General features: G+C 42.3%; 2 protein-coding genes across 3 annotated transcripts in view; one reads left to right on the top strand and one right to left on the bottom strand.

Moving 5' to 3' along the window:
* Positions 1-7719, bottom strand: part of ints2 (integrator complex subunit 2) — a 42151-nt gene extending 34432 nt beyond the window's left edge. Inside the window, exons 1-5 of the mRNA XM_068008492.1 lie at positions 7328-7719; positions 5639-5946; positions 4876-5014; positions 957-1059; positions 415-528 (exon numbers count right to left, since the gene is read on the bottom strand). Coding sequence (XP_067864593.1) covers positions 415-528; positions 957-1059; positions 4876-5014; positions 5639-5931 — 649 coding nt within the window. The 5' untranslated portion in view covers positions 5932-5946; positions 7328-7719. The remainder of the gene's footprint in view (positions 1-414; positions 529-956; positions 1060-4875; positions 5015-5638; positions 5947-7327) is intronic.
* Positions 7720-8106: 387 nt separating this feature from the next.
* Positions 8107-22000, top strand: part of brip1 (BRCA1 interacting helicase 1) — a 200265-nt gene continuing 186371 nt past the window's right edge. For both annotated transcript variants that reach the window (XM_068008500.1, XM_068008498.1), the window contains exons 1-6: positions 8107-8179; positions 13640-13786; positions 14571-14682; positions 16156-16323; positions 17906-18036; positions 19120-19263. In XM_068008500.1, coding sequence (XP_067864601.1) covers positions 13694-13786; positions 14571-14682; positions 16156-16323; positions 17906-18036; positions 19120-19263 — 648 coding nt within the window. In that variant the 5' untranslated portion in view covers positions 8107-8179; positions 13640-13693. The remainder of the gene's footprint in view (positions 8180-13639; positions 13787-14570; positions 14683-16155; positions 16324-17905; positions 18037-19119; positions 19264-22000) is intronic.

Below are 22000 nucleotides of genomic sequence, written 5' to 3' on the forward strand. Positions count from 1 at the left end.
TTGGCCAAGCAGGTGGACAGATGACTAGCTCTTGGACCTCTGAAACCTTATAACCAGCTACCAGGAGTGGGCCTGGTGGAGAGGGGGGAATACTCCTCTTTCAGACAAAAATATCTGGGCCCCATTCTGACCTTCACTATGACAATATGGTTGAGACTACAACTCTCTGCAAGAGGAGATGCCACAACCGCCAGACTCATCACTCTGGCACCCTTCAGAGGTGGCATCATGGCACTTTTGATACTGTCTCATGTCCTCTCCCTACCCCTGATACTCAAGTGAATGATCAGTGAAAGAATGAACACAGATTCTGACAGAATAAAATCAAATCTCAAAGCATTATTTACAAGGGAACTCTTGGATTTTCTCAAGCTGTTTATTACACCAGTGATAGTGTTAAAGGAAAAACTTTACCTTCATTGAAGCTATCAGGGACATTGGCCACTAACAAACACATGAACCAGGATCCATTCCGAACATGCAGCAAAGCCTCAGCTACTTCAGTGATTGGCAACAGCGACGGAAGTTCTATGGGGGGGAAATAAGCACCACACAAAATAATATGTTCCAGCTTATATTTTAACACTGTTCTGAGCACCCTGCGCTACACTAAGCGTTTTATTTTGTTAGTTAAATGCTATTTACACCCAACCAAAATTGTATATTGGTAACGGGGGAAGTGAGGATAAGCAGATTATTCACTTTCTCCAAATTGGTAAGTTATTTTCAATTCCCTGATACTGGATGGGCTGGGCCATTAGCAGACTGGTTTCTACTATCATTATCAGCCACTACCTGGTATTCCTGGTTCTTTCCAGCTTTAATGGGAAACCCTCCACTGCTGCAGCGAGCGAATGATCAACACCTCATCTAAATCTATACTTTAAAGTACACACTACTTAAAACTAAAAGGGAGTTATGTTGATCTTTAATTTCTTCAAGGATACGAATCTTACCTGCTTGAAGGATACACAGCACATCTGCGACTTCGTCCAGATACACTGGGCTCTCAAACAGTTCTGAAGACTTCATAAAAAATTCTCCATTTGAATCAGACACCTTCAATACACACACACAAAAAAATCAAAATGTTCATGTTAATTCAAATTTACTTTTAAATGATTTTCTCTGCCCCCTTCTTCCTCTTATAGTCTCCCCATCCCAAGTGCCTTCCCTGCCTGAAAATACGGGCTGCAGATTTGCTACACAGCCCCCTGCTGCTTTAGAGAGGGTGGCTGAGTGCCTGAGACAGCCATACCTCACATTTCTCACCCTCTCTATAGAAAAATCTATACTTTAAAGTACGCTCGAGATTGGGAACTGGAGACATTAAATGCAGACCCCGAACCAATGGGTCAGGTGGATGTTAAAAATTCCACGGCAATATTCAGAGAGGAGCAGAAATTTTCCTCAATATATGTCAGGGAGAAGATGCAAATCCACATCCCACCACTATGTGGCACCACTGTGCCATTGCCAATTCAAAACACTGGGGACATCTCATAAAAATAAGGTATTTAACAGGAGCTTTGACATTTATACTTTGACTTGATCTATTAGTAAAGAAGAAAGGATTTACATTTATGTGGAGCTTTTCATGCCCTCAGGATATCCTAATGCGCAACCAATGACTTACTTTTGAAGTGTATTCACTTGTTACATAGGTAAACATGGCAATCAATTTGCACACAGGAAGATGCCACAAACAGCAAATGAAATAAATCCTTTTTGGTGGTGTTGGCCAGGACCAGGAATCCTGCCTTACTCTTCTTCAAATAGTGTAATAGGATCTTTTGTGTCCACCTGAACAGGTAGACAGATCCTCGGTTTAATGTTTCATCTGAAAGAACAAAAATGAGAACAATGCCCCGATTCTTTTGTGGATTTCATTTTTAATGTGACGCTTCCGTGAATAACTTTTTTTTTTGGCCATACTGATAAAATTATTGTTGCAATTGTACCTGGTCTATGTAGGTTCAGTAAGGTAAGGGGTCTGCTTGCTATCCAGTGACCCCTACTGGTAAGTGTGTATCACCTCGGCATCACCACCAGCATCAACCAAGCCTCCCCTGGTACCATGGTTGCAACCACAGGGAAGTCGATCGTCAATTTGTCTGACCACACCCTTCAACCAGACGAAATCGAAGTTCTCAGCAGAGGGCTCAATTTCTGCCCCACCACCAAAATGGACCCCATTGGTCTCGTGGCGGACACAGAGGAATTCATCAGGAGAATGAGGCTCCGGGAATTCTTCCACAAATCCGAAGATTTCAGCAGCGAACCCAATGAGACAATCAACGATCTGGAACAGCAGACAGAGGGATCCGCGGTACAGCAACCGAAGAAGAAAGAGTCAAACTGGACTCCTCCGGAGGGTCGCTGCCCTCAGCTTGACATGTATGCTCAAGCTGTCAGGAAATGCGTCAATGCTGCGTCAATGCCAGATTCATCAGCCACACTCACAAGACAGTCCAGAATGTCACCCGAGCACAACGCAACGCCATCAACGCTCTCAAGACCAACCGCAACATCGTCATCAAACCAGCGGACAAAGGAGGAGCCATTGTCATACAGAGCAGAACGGACTATTGCAAAGAAGCATACCGACAACTGGACAACCAGGAACACTACAGACGGTTACCCGTAGATCCGACCAAAGAACACACCCACCAGCTCAACAAACTGATCAAGACCTTCGATCCAGACCTTCAAAGCATCCTACGCGCTCTCATCCCACGTACTCCCCGCGTGGGAGACTTCTACTGCCTCCCAAAGATACATAAAGCCAACACACCCAGACGTCCTATCGTATCAGGCAACGGAACCCTGTGTGAGAACCTCTCTGAATACATTGAGGGCATCCTGAAACCCATCGTACAGGGAACCCCCAGCTTCTGTCGCGACACTACAGACTTCCTACAAAAACTCAGTACCCACGGACCAGTTGAACCAGGAACACTTCTCACCATGATGGACGTCTCGGCACTCTACACCAGTATCCCCCACGATGACGGCATCGCTGCAACAGCATCAATACTCAACACCAACAACAGCCAATCTCCAGACACCATCCTACAACTCATCCGCTTCATCCTGGATCACAATGTCTTCACCTTCGATAACCAGTTCTTTACCCAAACACACAGAACAGCCATGGGGACCAAATTCGCACCCCAATACGCCAACATTTTCATGCACAAGTTCGAGCATGACTTCTTCACTGCACAGGACCTCCAACCAACGCTATACACCAGATACATCGACGACATTTTCTTTCTATGGACCCACGGCGAAGAATCACTGAAGAGACTACACAATAACATCAACAAGTTCCATCCCACCATCAAGCTCACCATGGACTACTCCTCAGAATCGGTTTCTTTCTTGGACACACGAATCTCCATCAAAGACGGGCACCTCAGCACCTCACTCTACCGCAAGCCCACGGACAACCTCATGATGCTCCACTTTTCCAGCTTCCACTCTAACCATGTCAAAGAGGCCATCCCCTATGGACAGGCCCTGCGAATACACAGGATCTGCTCAGACGAGGAGGAACGCGATGGACAGATGCTGAAAGACGCCCTCGTAAGACAGTTCCGACGGGCCACAGCGAAAAATTGCATAGACCTCCTCGGAAGACTAACATGGGATGCAACCAACAGAGTACCCTTCGTCGTCCAGTACTTTCCCGGAGCGGAGAAACTACACCATGTTCTCCGCAGCCTTCAACATGTCATCGATGACGACGAACACCTTGCTAAGGCCATCCCCACACCTCCACTACTCGCCTTCAAACAGCCACCCAACCTCAAACAGACCATCGTTCGCAGCAAATTACCCAGCTTTCAGGAGAACAGCGTCCACGACACCACACAACCCTGCCACGGCAACCTCTGCAAGACATGCCAGATCATCGACACAGATACAACCATCACACGGAGGACACCACCCACCAGGTACATGGTTCATACTCCTGTGACTCGGCCAACGTTATCTACCTCATACGTTGCAGGAAAGGATGCCCCGGAGCATGGTACATTGGCGAGACCATGCAGACACTGCGACAACGGATGCACGGACACCGCGCAACAATCGCCAGACAGGAGGGTTCCCTCCCAGTCGGGGAACACTTTAGCAGTCAAGGACATTCAGCCACCGATCTTCGGGTAAGCGTTCTCCAAGGCGGCCTTCGAGACACACGAAAACGCAAAATCGTCGAGCAGAAATTGATAGCCAAGTTCCGCACCCATGAGGACGGCCTCAACCGGGATCTTGGGTTCATGTCACGCTACACGTAACCCCACCAGCGAATAAAAGTTATCTGTTTTTAATACAACGGGTCATTCTCTGTCTTTCTCTTCCTTTCGGATGTTTCTCCCTCTCTCTCTCTGTTTTGTGTTCTGGCTGTTTGTATATTCGGTGGTCCTGCAGGTAACACCTCTCTGTCTGAACACTATGATTGCCTTGACAACGGGCAGTTGGAAAGATTATCTGTAATCACCAGGTATTGTTCTCTGACTATAAATGCGAAACGTTCAAGGAATCCCACACTCACCCAACGAAGGAGATAATCTCCGAAAGCTTGTGATTTTCAAATAAAATTGTTGGACTATAACCTGATGTTGTAAGATTCTTTACATTTGTCAACTCCAGTCCATCACCGGCATCTCCACATCATGGTAAGTGTGTAGTTACGGACTTTGGATGAGGAAAGATTCAGTTCCCTCCAAGGTCAGAAAGCATGCTTGGATCACGTATGTGCTTAGCTGGACCTGACTAATGGGAATGTCAAAGCACAAGATGGTGGGCAAAAGTAAAAATATACATGGAACACAAGTTTCTACCTCCTTCATTCAGGTGCTCCTACATTACCTTGTTCATGATCACTAGCAGTTCACTCAATGCTAGCCGGAGGCGACGAGGAGAGTCACTGTGTTCAAACTCCAAAGCCAGGCCGTGCTGCAGCTGTGACACCAGGATACTCTCTCCATTTGCTCCACCCAACTTGTGCCTGTCAAAAGGAAAGTAAAGGCTTTGAGGAACAAAATATGGCGAGGTAATTGAAGCAAGAAAGAACGAACTTGCATTCATCTAGTGCCTTTCACGACCTCAGAACATCCCAAATTTTGAAGTGTAGTCACTGTTGTAATGTAGGAAATGCGGCAGCCAATTTGTGCACAGCAAGATCCCGCAAACAGCAGTGAAATAATGACCAGATAATCTGTTTCGGTGATGTTAGTTGAGGGATAAATATTGGCCAGGACACCTGGGAGAATTCCCCAGCTCTTCTTCGAAATAGTGCCATGGGATCTTTTACATCCACCTGAGAGGGCAGACAGGGGCCTTGGTTTAACGTCTCATCCGAAAGACAGCACTCCTTCACTACTGCACCGAAGTGTCAGCCGAGATTATGTGCTCAAGTCTCTGGAGTGAGACTTGAACCCACAACCTTCTGACTCAGAGGTATGAGTGCTACCAAATCCAAGGGTTACATTTGTAATATTAAGCAAACTTCTTGTTTCATTTGGTTTAGTTCCTAACAGGTGGCGCGCATTTACCAACTGGGCTACTGAGGAATTGAGAGAACTTAACAATCACTCGATGTTTATATTAACTTAGGACGTTCAATAAATACCTCAGCTGCTGTTCTTTGGTAGCATCCTGCTCCAGTGCATGAAAATCCACTGATAATAAAGCCACAATAGAGTTGACAGCCTCAACCCCTGACAGGAGTCGCAGGATGAGTTTTTTGTCCTGAGCCCAGGCCTGACTCTGATCAGCTGGGGCACAAAGTGCCATTCTCACCAGGCAGGGCAACAGCAGCCGCAGCTCTGGTTCACTCAGAGCCGCCAGCTTTACCACATCCACCTTCTGCATCGCCTCAAACGCAAATGAACTCACAAACTGCAGGCACGTAAACTCTGCCATCTTCGCCGAAAGCACCTAAACAGAAAATAACATTTGTGAGTCCTTTTCAATTTAATAAATCAGGGGAATGCAATAGCTTTACACTGTCCCAGAAAACTATTCCAAAATGTGCCAAATTCAGAAATGTTCCTCAGTGCTTGCACATCATGTTCCTTGTAACTCTAAATATGCTGTCCCACATGCAACAGGACCTCAAAACTATGAAATACATTACTTCTCTCAGTTTTTTCTTCCTCCTGCAATCTACAAGGTTTAAAAAATCCACACTTGGCATCACTCAAGGTTTATCGTTGATGATCTCGGACACCCTTTCTTAGGAATATACGAATATTAGGAAGAGGAGGAGGTCATTCAGCCCCTCCAGCCTGCTCTGCCATTCAGTTAGAACATGGCTGATCTGCACTTCAACTCCATTTACCCACCTTTGCTCCATATCCCTTGATACCCTTAGCTATCAAAAATCTATCTATCTCTCGCAGTATTGAATATTTCAATTGACCCCCAGTATCCACAGCCTTTTGATGGAGAGAATGCCAGATTCCCACTAATCTTTGTGAAAAAGTGCTTTCTGTTTTCAGTTCTGAATGGCCTAGCTCCAATTGGAAGATTATGCCCCCTTCTTCTGGACTCCCTCACCAGAGGAAATAGTTTCTCTCTTTCTACCCTACTGAATCGCTTTATCATTTTAAACACCCCGATTAGATCACCCCTCCACATAGATTGGCCAGCTAATTTTGTATCATCAAAAGATTGGTAAACTCTGGAATTTCAGAATAACAAATTCAGAAAGCCTACTGACAAAATGCCTGTGTCAAACAAAATTTGCACATTAGCTTGGCAGCTGGTTTCCATGACTTGTCAACAGCATCTAAATACAAGTACACATATTATTTGCTGGCAATTTTTATTTTAATGATTGGTTTTCCAAATGTGCGAACTTCTTGGTCTTGGCAACCAAATAGCATTTAAATGATCCTAATGTCATTGTGAAATCAAATCCAAGGAACTGGTCAGTCAATTAGAAAGAAAACAAAATCCTAGTAGGACAAGTCGACAGGAAACATGTTGCTTCATAAGGACTTCTCGTGTATCAGGCCTATTCGTAGTGATCTTTAAATCAGGGAAATAAAATCCATTATTTATACTTTATAATCACCTTGTTGCATCTAACTTTTAAATTAAATTAAATATGCTACACAATGATTTAAAACATTGAGAGCAATGAATTAAATTCCTATTGCCTCAATGTGCAATAAACACGCTTTAATTATATTTTGTCTATAGAAATAATACAATATTTTTAAATTATTCTATCACAGGAAAATTGTCTCCACATTTCACTTAACTTTAATAAAAATAAATATTCAGCAATAGGTTTTTTTAAAAAATTACATACCTTTTTAGGAACCAAATGTCTTTTTTTAAAAGGGGGGGGGGGGGGGGGGAGAGGGAGAGGGTGAATTGATGAACGGGGCCTAGTTCTAACTTAATCCACGAAGTCGCGTAATCCTGTCAGCCGATAAACGCATCCTGTTCGGAGCCTTCGCCATCCGCCGACTCCCGCAGCGGTTATTTTACTACCCCCGCCCCAACAACTGGCAAAACTATCAAACCAAAGTTTGAAGAAATAGCCTCAGATAGTTCCGCAGTTACCAAGTGTTCGAGGGGGGGGAAAAATAGTACGAATAATTTTGATTTTAAAATTGATTTCTTTATTTGGTTCCTGAGTAGATCCGACGGCACTAAAACTCACAATTCAGTTCTGACTATCCCACTAGAGACACCGTACCAACCGCCACATGGGATTATGGGCTGCACGGCGGTAACCATAGCAACCACCCGTGAGGGCCTGTCACCATCTCCGGGATCAATTCGCTCGCGTGCTAATCGGCATCGTCGATTGGTTGTAATGCGGTCCGCTTTTCTATTGGCTTACTGCATTACAACCTATGCGTTCATTGGTGCTAAATAACCAGTCGCTGGGCGTTCACTGGCCGGTTCACCACCGTTTCCAATCGCTGATTGGCTGCGATACCATGTTTACTCTACGTCGATTGGTGAAGAAAAATAGTCTGCGCGTCTCAGCGCCGATTGGTTGCAGATGTTCCAGCCGTCTGCTGATTGGCGCGTGTCGCTGTCTTGTCGCGTCCCGGCTTCGCGTCCTGCGCATGCGTAGTAATCGCGAGTGGAAGGCGCGAAGTGGTGGTGTTCGATTTTGCGTCTGAAGTAAAAAAAAAGCTGGAGAACTGTGAGTAAAATAATTTTTAAAAATGAAGTGAATTAGAAGCACACTGTGCCTCACAGCTCATAAACCGTGGCAAAATGCTTATCCAGACGTAACAGGGAATATGTACCGAATTTGCATGAGATGAGCGAGTGTTTGCTCCTTGCCGTTGAAACCGTCATCCGCCTCAAGACCCCAACTCTCCTTGCTGGCGTCCCATCCTTCATGCACTCTAACTTGTGAAAAATTCGGCTGCACCAAGCCTCGCTCACCCAGCAGCCCTGGCCTTGCCGATTACACTGGCTCCTTGTCCCCCAATGCATGACCTTTAAACCTTGTTACATAGAATTACATAGAATGTACAGCGCAGAAACAGGCCATTCGGCCCAACTAGTCTATTTCTGTGTTTATGCTCTACACGAGACTACTCCCACCCTACTTTATCTAACCCTATCAGCAGCTCCTATTCTTTCGCCCTCATGTACTTATCTAGCTTCTCCTTAACTACCCCATGTGGTAGCAAGTTCCACATTCTCACCACTCTCTGGGTAAAGAAGTTTCTCCTGAATTCCTTATTGGATTTATTAGTGACGATCTTATATTTATGTCCCCTAGTTTTTGGACTCCCCTATGCGAAAACGTTTTATCTACGTCTACCCTATCAAAACCTTTCATAATTTTAAAGATCTCTATTAGTATCTATAAATACCTCCATGGCCTTGCGCCATTCAATCAGTGCGACCGGCTCTAGCCATAAATCTTCTCCGCACTGCTCTGTATTACTGACTCCACTCTTTTGTGCATTACCATCATTGGTAGCAGAGTATTCAGCTGCCTCAGACCTACCGTTTGGAACACCTTCCCTAATTATCTCCACCTCTTAAAAATCTTCTCAAGATGCATCTCTTCAGCCAAGCTTCCAGCCTAACCTCTCCTTTACAAGGTGTCAGACGTGGCTCAGTGGTAACACAACAATTTGCATTTTTATAGCGCCTCGAACGTAGTAAATTGTCACCTTTGAAGTAGAAAGTTGTCAGCTCAAGCCTATCACCTGAGACCTGAAATCATAAAGAAGATAAAGAACTTGCATTTATATAGTTCCTTTCGTGGTATCAGGGCATCCCAAAATGCTTCATTTTGTAATGTAGGGAAACCCAGCAGCCAATTTGCACACAGCAAGTTCCCACAAACAGAAATGAGATGTGACCAGATAATCTGTATTAGTGGTATTGGTTTGTTGATAAATGTTGGCCGGGACATGGGGAGAACTCTGCTGCCCTTCTTCAAATAGTGCCATGGGGTCTTTTACATCCACCTGAGAGGGTAAATGGGGCCTCGGTTTAACGTCGGATTTGAAAGATGGCACTTCTGACAGTGTACTACTCCCTCAGTACTGTGCTGAATTGTCAGCCAACATTCTTTGCTCAGGTTTTTGGAATGGGGCTAGAACCCACGATCTTCTAACTGAAAGATGAGGATGCTACCACTGAGCCAAGGCTGACACTTCATTACAGTACTAAAGGAGTGTTGCACTGTCGGAGATGCCATCTTTCGGATGAGACGTTAAACCGAGGCCCCTTCTGTCCTTTCAGGTGGATTTAAAAGATCCAATGACACTATTTGAAGAAGAGCAGTGGAGATCTCCCTGTGCCCTGGCCAACACCACTATCTGGGTCATTTATCTCACTGCTGTTTGTGGGACCTGCGGATGGTACACACTGCAGCCACGGTGCGTTGGTGGTGAAGGGAGTGAATGTTTAGGGTGGTGGATGGGGTGCCAATCAAGCGGGCTGCTTTGTCGTGGATGGTGTCGAGTTTCTTGAGTGTTGTTGGAGCTGCACTCATCCAGGCAAGTGGAGAGTATTCCATCACACTCCTGACTTGTGCCTTGTAGATGGTGGAAAGGCTTTGGGGAGTAAGGAGGTGACTCACTTGCCGCAGAATACCCAGTCTCTGACCTGCTCTTGTAGCCACAGTATTTATATGGCTGGTCCAGTTAGGTTTCTGGCCAATGGTGACCCCCAGGATGTTGATGGTGGGGGATTCAGTGATGGTAATGCCGTTGAATGTCAAGGGGAGGTGGTTAGATTCTCTCTTGTTGGAGATGGTCATTGCCTGGCGCTTGTCTGGTGCGAATGTTACTTGCCACTTATGAGCCCAAGCCTGGATGTTGTCCCGGTCTTGCTGCATGCGAGCACGGACTGCTTCATTATCTGAGGGGTTGCGAGTGGAACTGAACACTGTGCAATCGTCAGCGAACATCCCCATTTCTGCCCTTGTGATGGAGGCGAGGTCATTGATGAAGCAGCTGAAGATGGTTGGGTCTAGGACACTGCCCTGAGGAACTCCTGCAGCAGTGTCCTGGGGCTGAGATGATTGGCCTCCAACAACCACTACCATCTTCCTTTGTGTTAGGTATGACTCCAGCCACTGGAGAGTTTTCCCCCTGATTCCCATTGACTTCAATTTTACTAGGGCCCCTTGGTGCCACACTCGGTCAAATGCTGCCTTGCTGTCAAGGGCAGTTACTCTCACCTCACCTCTGGAACTCAGCTCTTTTGTCCATGTTTGGACCAAGGCTGTAATGAGGTCTGGAGCTGAGTGGTCGTGGCGGAACCCAAACTCAGCATTGGTGAGTAAGTGTCGCTTGATAGGACTGTCGACGACACCTTCCATCACTTTGCTGATGATTGAGAGTGGACTGATGGGGCGGTAATTGGTCGGATTGGATTTGTCCTGCTTTTTGTGGACAGGACATAACTGGGCAATTTTCCACATTGTCGGGTGGATGCCAGTGTTGTAGTTGTACTGGAACAGTTTGGCTAGAGGCGCGGCTAGTTCTGGAGCACAAGACTTCAGCACTACAGCCGGGATGTTGTCGGGACCCATAGCCTTTGCTGTATCCAATGCACTCAGCTATTTCTTGATATCACGTGGAGTGAATCGAATTGGCTGAAGACTGGCTACGGTGATGGTGGGGATATCGTGAGGAGGCCGAGATGGATCATCCACTCGGCACTTCTGGCTGAAGATGGTTGCAGACACTTTAGCCTTGTCTTTTGCACTTACGTGCTGGACTCCGCCATCATTGAAAAAGTAATGACTTGGCTGTGAAGCATTTTGGAACATTCTAAGGACATAAAAGGCCTTGTAGAAATGCAATTTCTTCTTTCTTCCTAGTTTGACATCAATGTTCCTTACGCCTACTTATGAAGTGCCCTGGAATGTTTCTCTGTGTTGGAGGTGCTATATAAGTGCAAGTTATCTTGTCAGATGGAAATGTTTGAATTATTCTTAGTGGATTTAAATACTATTCTTACCTTGAAATAACGCAGTAGAAATATATGCATATAAATTACAAGAAAGCTGTGCAACTGGAGCCCCTTCGCCCCCCCCCCCCCCCCTCCCCAATAAAACATGCAGAAACATATTTAGCTTCCACAATTAGCAGCCAGGTAAATGTATGAATAATCATCCTCCAGTGTACTGAGTCTCTGATCATGGCATCTGATGGTATTCTGAATAACTGAAATATTTTTGCCCCTATTAACTTGATTAGTAGATTGTTGCTAGGGCAATTTTAATTTAATATTTTACATTCTTTACAGTAGTAATGACATTCTTGCTGTCATCAATAATTATTGTAAGAGTTTTGGGTAATTCCTCCTATGATAAAAGCATGTGACAAGTATTGTGCGGCTTGTAAGCAACAGACTCGTTGATAAATATCAGTCAAACTGGACAAGAATAAACAGCTGGAATTTGTATAGTTTGTCCATGTTTAAAATAACTAGTCTCTCCTGAGAATTAATTCTTTAAAGTGAGTAGATGGTATTAGTGGTACAATTAGCAACACCATTTATGGAATATTTTGAAGTTCTGGTATTTTTTCATGTGTATATGGTGAATCATTTTAAAGTAAGAAGATGCTAATTTTGCTAAATCATCATACTGTAACAAATGAAACAGCAGAATGATTGAACTTTGTGTGCTGATGTGTTTTCTAACAACGTTGGGCAGCATTGCAGTTTAGGTATTGTTTTTACCATTTAAAAATAGCCATAGAGTATGTTTTGAATGCATTGGACTACTTACAAAATTTGCATTGATAATCAGCGATGATAGAAGTTGAAAGAGACACTGTTTGACGTGGACACCTATTACATACAAATAGGATATAACTAAATACTACTCATTTTCTACTTTTCGGTATAAAGAATAACATCTCTAATGAAAGCAGTTATTAGATCCTGTATGTTATACAAACAAACTATTAAATAACTTACACAAAAATGTTTGAAAAGGTTTATGCTTTCCGAAATGTATTTCTGTTTATAGAATGTCAACAGACATTTCAGAATTACCTATCAGTTTTAAGGTACTATTTAGACATTTAAAAATTATTAATAGGCATTTTGATAATTGGTGTTTGCATGAGAGACTACATCAATATTATTCGTTGCACCATGCAGACTTACAAGTCTGTCATGGTAATCACACAAGATCACGATGCTTAGAGATGAGGGAGGACCATCTAAATTCATCCTCCCAGAAAGATCCAAAAGTCCACTTGTTTCTTGAATGAACCCAGGTTTTCACCTCCATTACTGTAATTGGAAGACTATTCCATAAGTTGATCACTCTGTGAAAATGCATTTCCTAATGTTAGCCCTAAATTTACTTTTTACTTGTCTGCTTGTTCACAATTTAAAGTAATATTCCAAATTTACCTTTTCCATTTCCGTAACTATCGTACATAGCTCTATAAGGTAACCTCTCAGATGCCTTCTTTCCATGCTGTAAAGCTCAAATTTCTCCAGTCTTTTCTCATGACTCAGCAATTACATTAGGGATCAGTATTGTGATTTTTCTCTGCCTCCAACGCTATGTAGTTTAGCATTCTTTTAGCTTTGTTAACTGCTGCTCTGGATTGGTTGGACATATTGCGTGTTGAGTCTACTAGGACTCCTAGATCTCTTTTGGCTTTATCCTCAGCTATTTCATCACTACTCATGTTGCTTTGTTTTCCTTCCCATGTGAAGTACTTTGTACTTGCCTGCGTCAAGCATCATCTGCCATTCTTCTGCCCACATACATATTTTGTCCAACTCATTCTGTTAATTTCTGAGTTACCTCCTTTGATTCCACTGCCCCTTCTGGTTTATCATCTGTAAATTTGATCGCATGGCATTGAATTTCTGAACCCACATCATTTATATAAATTAGAAATAGCAGTGGTCCCAACACAGGTGGCCAGGGTACCCCGCTCAATATGCCCCCCCACCAGCCCAACATAACTCTTCCATTCAGTACTTGTACTCCAGCCAGTTTTTTTTCTTATCCATTCCCAAGGTTTACCCTGAATCCCCACAGCTTTGAGTTTAACTAATAGCTTTTTGTGTAGTATTGAAAAGGGAAATGAATGCATTTTAATATTGAATATGTTCTTCTGTTCTGTTAAAGACTTATAAATTTCCTTTGTAGATTGAAACACTAAGGCTTCATTTGCTTGATGTGAATCGTGTTTAGCTAATTAAAATGGCATCATCAGAGTCAGAATACACGATTGGTGGAGTGAAAATTCTTTTTCCTTGCAAGGCATACCCATCTCAGCTTGCCATGATGAATTCAGTAAGTGTATTGGTTTTATATATTCAGATATTTGAACACACAATTGAAAGAATAGTGACTACTTGTGACTATTCTTCTTGGAGGTGAGTAGGTGATGGGTGGAGTCAGTTGATAGGTGGAGTCCCTTTAGGGCCAAGTTGGCTCTAAAACATCACATCTGATGATAGAAGTTTGGAATCAAAATAACCCTATGTAGCAGATTTGGTAATCGAATACCTGAGCCAGACAAGTGTTTGCAGTGTTCCAGAGCATTGTTAAAGATCGATCAGCCAGCCTGGCTCACTAATGGAATCTTGAGGGGTAAACCTGTCACTGGGAGCTGGGATTCCTCCAACTCGGCTGAAGATAACCCTGTCAGCTAAAGCCCTAAAGGGTAAGGCAGTTGTAGCTGGGCAAGCAGCGGAAAGCCTACAAGCAGTGGGTAGATTACAGGTGATTTGCTATATTGTTTGAGCTGTTTAAACTTCAGCAGTACCTCAACTTGAGGGTTCTTAAGCCTTAGCTCTGCCGATCTAATGTTTTTGGATTTAAATGGTTTATGTCCCTAAAGGTAGAATGTGTGCACTCCATGTTGGGCAAACAGACCTGATACGGCGATAGGTTTCTGCATGTGTTGGATCAATGAAAGGAGAGTTTGTCGAGTTTATCAAGTTTTCTTCAGCGCTAACTTAGCATTACAGTCTAAAGTACAATTATCTCACTATTATTTACTCTTTTGTTCTTGATGTTGTGACTGGCTGAATAAATGGAGAAATCCACATTGGTCTGATTTGTTTTTGTTTAGATTGTTCGCGGTTTGAACAGCCAACAGCACTGTCTGTTAGAGAGCCCGACTGGGAGTGGAAAGAGTCTTGCACTGCTTTGCTCTACGTTGGCCTGGCAACAATCTCAATATGGTATGGTTTACTGTTTATTTCCTCGGGTACTATCTGAAGCTATGAAGGGTTAACAGTGCACTTTTTACTGTATGTTATGCCTTCTTGCTTTGATACAAAAGTTATCTTCACTGTGCAAATGAATAATAATTCACTTGAGTGAAAAATAAGAATAGTCCATACACAAGTAAAGTATCATGTGGGCAGTGCTATAATGTTCAGCAGCCAATTTGAAACATTCAGAATTAACTTAAACTCCATCTTAAAGTTCTTTGGTCTGGCTAAGCAAGTGCCTGATTTGTCATTTGGGGTAAGCTATAAGTGGAAGGTGATTCTTCGATATGTAACATAATACAGAAATCTTTCAACTTTTGTAGAACACCATTATTGGTAGAAAAATATATTGGAAAAAAAATGAAATGGAACTAAATCAAAAACCACTGGAGACAAATATTCATTTTCTATAGTCAAATGTTCTACTTACTACTGGATGGTATATACTAACCCCTTTTGCCATTATGAAAGATAACTATAGATAATAGTGGATATGCAGGACTGATCACATGGATGATACTAGATGGCTTACAGCAGATCACAAAGCAGTAATCTTGTGGAAGGGTTTAGATTATGTAAATTACGAGAGCTAAGTGACACGAAAACTTCTGAATGGATCTATGTTGTCGAAAGATACTGGATTATTCAGTGGTTGTGTGGTCTTCTGGTTTAATATATTATTTAGCAGGGATGCCATGCCTTTTTGCACAAGCCCATATATTTTTTTGTTACTTGATTCACTATCCTTAAATAGCAAATCTGTAGAAATTATAATTATCAAAGTTCCCCTCCCCCTCGCAGGAGCAGAAATTATACCTGATTTTTCTTTCCCACCGCCCTAACCCAGCAGTACCGTGGTCAATTGTGGTGCAGTATCGAAACCCAAAACGAGATTATCCGACTCGGTACCGACTGGGGTCTGAATCTGGGACCTTCCTAGTTTGTATGACTCAGCCACTGACTGACTGACTAAACTCGTTGAGCCATCCTAGTTTGAGCCTTTTTAAAAAAAAACAGTTCTTTTCTTCTATCTTGGCCTTATAGGGCCACTTAGAGTTTGAGAAGGCATATGAGTGATCTGCCATCAGGCCTCTCCCAATGCTGGTCTTGATTGGCTACTAAGAAGTATGAAAGAGAGGCCCATGGGAGACCTGCCCCTGATTCCTCCTACATTTTAGGAAGGTGCCTGACCTGCATTTGTAATACAGCTGAGATAGGGAACTTGTTGAATATCAAACCTGTACCCAACAATCTTATGATGTTACACACTTCTGTTCTAATAGGCTGCACTGCCTAACAGTTTATCTGCACTATAATCATCGGTTTTGTATATTGTGCTATGTTAGTACAGCATTGTGACATTCCTAGTATTGGGTAACAAAAGTTGTCGCATCATAAATGTGTTGCTTCTAGTATTAATGAACAATTTATTTTATGCAGAGAAAACTGGAAATGAAAGTTGCCTGAATGATTGTAAGAAACAAGAAAACCTTCCAGTATGCACCTGTGCCTGTCACATAGCAAGAATGTCTTCTCAAACAGCAGCAACAAGCCAGACCAGTCCAGCTATTGCAGCAAATGGAAAATCCTCACCAAGCTCCAACCAAGGTAACAACCTTCTGTAATTTATTTATCCATTGCATGTTCATTAAGTAACAAGAATTTTTCAATTAATACCCATTCATTTGGAGAGGTAGTGAAGTAAGTACTAACTGGCTATGAAATTTCTTTAAGTTTGTGTGTGAATGTTCTTATGACTTTTCATGTAACCCATTCACTGCTATATGTATTATTTGGTTTCATGTCATTTGGAGTTCCTAGTCCCAGAAAAATACCAAATAGTGCCTGGTACGAAATGGTTGTCGAATGTCGGATTCAACGCAACAATGATGGCTCAGATGATAAAGCTAGTCATAACCAAGCCGTAGAGATCAAAAGATCCCAGGTTCAATTTCTGATTTTGCTGAGGTAGCTGATCTCAGCCATGGTAGCAGTAGGGCTGCTACAGTTAGCCTCAGTGCTGATGAACTAGAGAGGGGGTAATTATACAGGTTTCCCGCTCCTGATTCCTATCCAGTGACCTCTCCTAGAGTGTGTGCGTTTGTGGGCATCTGGTAAAGACTTGATTGGGCGTGACTATGATTTCTCCCTGCATTGCTAAATAGCCTGCACTTGCTGTCTGAATGTACACGTGGGAATGGGCTAAGTACCACAAGCTGTTTGACACCCATGGAACAGTGTAAACCGGTGAGCCAATGTAAGGCATCAGGCAATTGCAGGTAAACCAGTTCATCAGAAGAAAGGAAGGAAGATTGGCGTCTGAGTCAGTCCTTGTTGCTTGTGCGCACCTCTGGTTCAACCTGGCATTGGCATAAATGGGGAAAACAGGCTGGCTTTATGCTTTCTCAGTGGAATAATGCATAGAAAAGGAGGTGGAGAGAAAAATGTCTTACAAAAATGTGGGGGAAAGTAATATCAAATGAAAACTTAATTTCAAAAGCTTCACACAAACCACAAATTAATAATACAAGAGCTCTTCCGTTGCATACAAGGATAGAAATTTGGAGCTATTCCACGCCGTATTATTTTAATTGTACATTTCCTACAATACTATCAGATCTTCCATGGCGTTGCTTACTGAGTCGGAGGGTATATTTAAAGTGTGACGTCTGAAGTGTGAGAAATTGTGCTCTATATGAAAGATGTTAATATATGGGATATCCATGGTGCTGCTGAGGTGAGTCGAAAGATATGTTGTTTTAGAACAACAGTTAGTTAGTAAAATAAATAGTATTGGAGCTGAGCTGGTAGGCCAACATGCATCCTTAGAGTCTATGAATTAATTAAATATTATTAGAGACAACCAATTAATTAAACAAATAATATTGAAGGCAAATAAATAATATTGGGTGGCAGGAATTAAATACATGAAGTAGGAGGTCAGAAATTGTATAAATACATTATATTGTAGGTCAGGAATTAAAAGAAAGAGAGCTACAGAATTAAATAAATAATATTGGAGCAATGGAATAACAAATAACATTGGGGTCAAGAATTAAATAAATATCAGGTCCAGGAATTAAATAAATATGTAGTGACAATCAATTAAATAATTATTATCGGAACCACAGAATTATATAATAATGATGTAGATATACGATATAGACAGTTAATATTTTTCATTTCTCAGATGCTGCAGGTAGTCCTAGGAATACCTTAGCCTCCAAATTGCGCACCATGATGAAGACACCTTTAAAGGAGGGCGATGATGATTTCCAAACAGAGAGGAAACGGATCCATATGCCTTTAAATGACCCACAGGTAATTTTTCATACTGTTATTTACACATGACTGAAATTTTAAGTGGTAAATAGCATAAATGAATCAGCATATATTGGATTTCTGCTAATTAGGTTAACATGAAGGTTTCATTCTGGAATCTTACGTTTGCAGCAATCGCACAGGATAATACAACAGATCTCTTAGAATATTAACTATTGTGAACTAGTAGGGTGGTGCTGGATAGTCTGTTGGAATTAAGGGTAACCATTGGAGCTAGAAAACACATTGTCAGTTTGATGTATTATTGTGATGAGATTAAATCATATGGAAAGCCAGCCAAGGGCTTAAAATAGATCCATCAAATGTTTAAGTTAAGATATAAATTATTTGAGTAATGCAACATGCAGGGAATTCAGACATTGTTCAATCTCTGATGTTGCAGTCAGTGCACCTTTGTTGCCCAGAATCATTGACAATTAAACTACCAAGAAGGGAAAGGGAGCAAGGAAATAAGAAGAAAAACCTTTTAGGTAGTGTTATTGGTTTTCAACTGAAAGGTGAAATTGCATACTAAAAGATCAAGCATGTAATAAGATCAAACCAGTATGTCACAGTATGGCTACAGATGATGAACAGTTCCTTTGGTTTTTAGTATGCACTCTATTTTCCTGTGTTCTGGTACCCCTTGCCTCTTCCCCACCCCCCCCCCCCCCCACCACCCAAAAGAAAATCTGGTACTTGTATAGTACCAATCATATTATGCTGCATACTGTTAAATTCCTCACTGTTCTACTCTTTCATTTTGAGAAAATTTTATTTTGCTCACTGCAGTTCGATAGCACTAAAGTTGCTGAAACCTGAATTGCTTCCGATCAACTAGAAAAACTCAATAGTACACATTGAAAAGAAAATGACTAGAAGATGATCTTTGAGACCCTCTCGATTTAATCATTGGCTTGTATTTCAGTGTCAGGCATTTATTATACTAGAATGTTTCCAGGGGTTAAAACTGCCACCACCCATTTCTGTTTTTGTAAAAAAAAAAGCACACATATTGAGGACTGGAATGAGTTAAAAATTCATAGGTGAGTGGTTCCATTTTTCTATGGTGTTATTTTGCAGGCTCGAAAGCGGAGGTGTATTGAGAAGGGAGTACATTATATTGATGATGATAAAACTATGTTGGATGAAGGCAATGCTGGATCATGGTCATGCAAAATGAATTTGAATTCCGAGGCCCAGCAAGTGCCTTCCATAGAAGTATTGGTAAGTTTCCTTGTTGAATACATTTGATTCCAATTATCATTTTTAAAATGATGCATGTTTTTTGTTATCCTAAATATCAGGGAATTGACATACCAGTACAACGCCCATTTTTAAATATAGTGTACAAACCACATCTATGACCTTCATGCTGAAAGACTGAGTTTTAGATTTGCAGATCAGAAAAACCAGTTTGAAAATTCAACTTGTGCCGTAAATTTTAGGGTAGGTTTTTTTTATAAAAATGACAGCCAGGGGAAGGGTTTATATGCTGATATGATTTATAATCTGAATTTTATAGTATTTTATATGAAAAGTTATGTAATTGTGATGGAACTAATTTCTGTATTTTATATAGTTTGAAGTAGTTAGGATTAAAATGGAGGTTGCTCTCTATGAACCAAACATTAAAATGGAAGATTGGACACTAATTTACAATCTTGTCTGGTTCATGCAGACAATCAGGAAATTAATTCAGATAAAGATGTTTTCATCTCTGTGGGTTGTACTTCATACTGTAAAAGACTTTAGTAGTTGCTTGGGACTCAGCCAATGTGGGGCTAACGTCTCATGAGCACTCATGAGACAATTTTTAGATATTGTGCCTTTGCGTTTTTGACAGCATTGTCTTTAAAGGGATTAAACTGTAAATTATTTCAGCCTTGAGTCTTTTTTTAGTCCTGTGAAGACATCAGTGGCAAATCAGATGAAGGGATGTATTAAAAGGTTAATATTGAGCTAAAATAGTGAGGTAATCTTGCCACTTTATAAATCATTGGTGCAACCACACTTGGAATACTGTGTACAATTCTGGTCAATACAGTACAAAAAGGATATTACAGCTATTGAAAGGGTACAGAAGGGAGCAACCAGAATGATTGAGGGATGGAGGAATTGGATTATGTAAATTGGCATGGTCTCACTGGAAAAGAGAAGGCTGAGAGATGATATGAATGCTGTTTTTAGGATTCTAAAGGGACTAGATAATGTAGACCATAACAAGCTATATTTCACCTTGTCCAGAACAGTACAGCCAGAGGACACGGCCTGCGGTTGAAGGGGGGTAAATTCAAAACGAATCTGCAGAAACAATATTTCAGTGAGTGAATGGTCAATCTATGGAACAAGCTACCTAGGGAGATGGTGGAAGCAGTTAGTATTGGTTCATTCAAATGAAAATTAGATAAACCTCTTTCAGAAAATAACATTTTGGAATACAGTATATGAGTAATTTGAGTCATGACATGTGGTAAGTGTAGCATGGTCGGGAGGAACAGGTGACTTTGGACCTATGGTTCCCAAAGCTCTGCACCACGGGGGATTTCCTTGCATCGTGTCTGGGTCTGTTGTAATGTGGAGATGCCGGTGATGGACTGGGGTTGACAAATGTAAGGAATCTTACAACACCAGGTTATAGTCCAACAGTTTTATTTGAAAATCACAAGCTTTCGGAGGCTTTCTCCTTCGTCACCTGACGAAGGAGAAAGCCTCCGAAAGCTTGTAATTTTCAAATAAAACTGTTGGACTATAAACTGGTGTTGTAAGATTCCTTACATGGGTCTGTTGTGGACTAATTGATTGAGATTGATTGCTATGATCAGTTAACAACTCTATTATTGTTGTATCATGCGACTACCAGGATGATAGAAAGTGAACTATATGGCCGTTGGTCTTTTTTCGTCTAGCAGTGCCTATGTTCATACATCCAGACTCCGTGAGTGCATGTGACTCACTCATACTACCTATAACCTCTCAGCGGACAAGCAAAGAGAAACGGGTCTGATTTGATTCTCGTTGACAGGAGATGTATCAAAGTGCTTTACATTGAGAAGGAAAAATCGTGCCTACCGAACAGGAGGAATAAGGGGAAAAAATAAGAGGGCTGAGATGGGAACAAAGACATCAAAGAAAAAGGATTTGAGAAGGAAGTGGGGAAGGAGGTGGCTGTGGGAGGAATCTCAGGAGGGAATTCCAAAGGACTGGAACTTAGTGGTGGAGTGGCAGAAATGGAATAATCTGGTGTCAGAGGGGCAGATTATGTATTTTTTTTATTCGTTCATGGGATGTGGGCGTTGCTGGCGAGGCCGGCATTTATTGCTCATCCCTAATTGCCCTTGAGAAGGGGTTGGTGAGCCACCTTCTTGAACCGCTGGAGCCCATGTGGTGAAGGTTTTCCCACAGAGCTGTTAGGAAGGGAGTACCAGGATTTTGACCCAGCAACGATGAAGGAACGGCGATATATTTCCAAGTCAGGATGGTGTGTGACTTAGAGGGGAACGTGCAGATGGTGTTGTTCCCATGTGCCTGCTGCTCTTGTCCTTCTAGGTGGTAGAGGTCGCGGGTTTGGGAGGTGCTGTCGAAGAAACCTTGGCGAGTTGCTGCAGTGCATCCTGTGGGTGGTACACACTGCAGCCACTGTGCGCCGGTGGTGAAGGGAGTGAACGTTTAGGGTGGTGGATGGGGTGCCAATCAAGCGAGCTGTTTTGTCCTGGATGGTGTCGAGCTTCTTGAGTGTTGTTGGAGCTGCACTCATCCAGGCAAGTGGAGAGTATTCCACCACACTCCTGACTTGTGCCTTGTAGATGGTGGAAAGGCTTTGGGGAGTCAGGAGGTGAGTCACTCGCCGCAGAATACCCAGCCTCTGACCTGCTCTTGTAGCCAAAGTATTTATATGGCTGGTCCAGTTAAGTTTCTGGTCAATGGTGACCCCCAGGATGTTGATGGTGGGGGATTCGGCGAT

The sequence above is a fragment of the Heptranchias perlo genome, chromosome 28 (assembly GCF_035084215.1).
Source record: "Heptranchias perlo isolate sHepPer1 chromosome 28, sHepPer1.hap1, whole genome shotgun sequence".
Taxonomy (NCBI): domain Eukaryota; kingdom Metazoa; phylum Chordata; class Chondrichthyes; order Hexanchiformes; family Hexanchidae; genus Heptranchias; species Heptranchias perlo.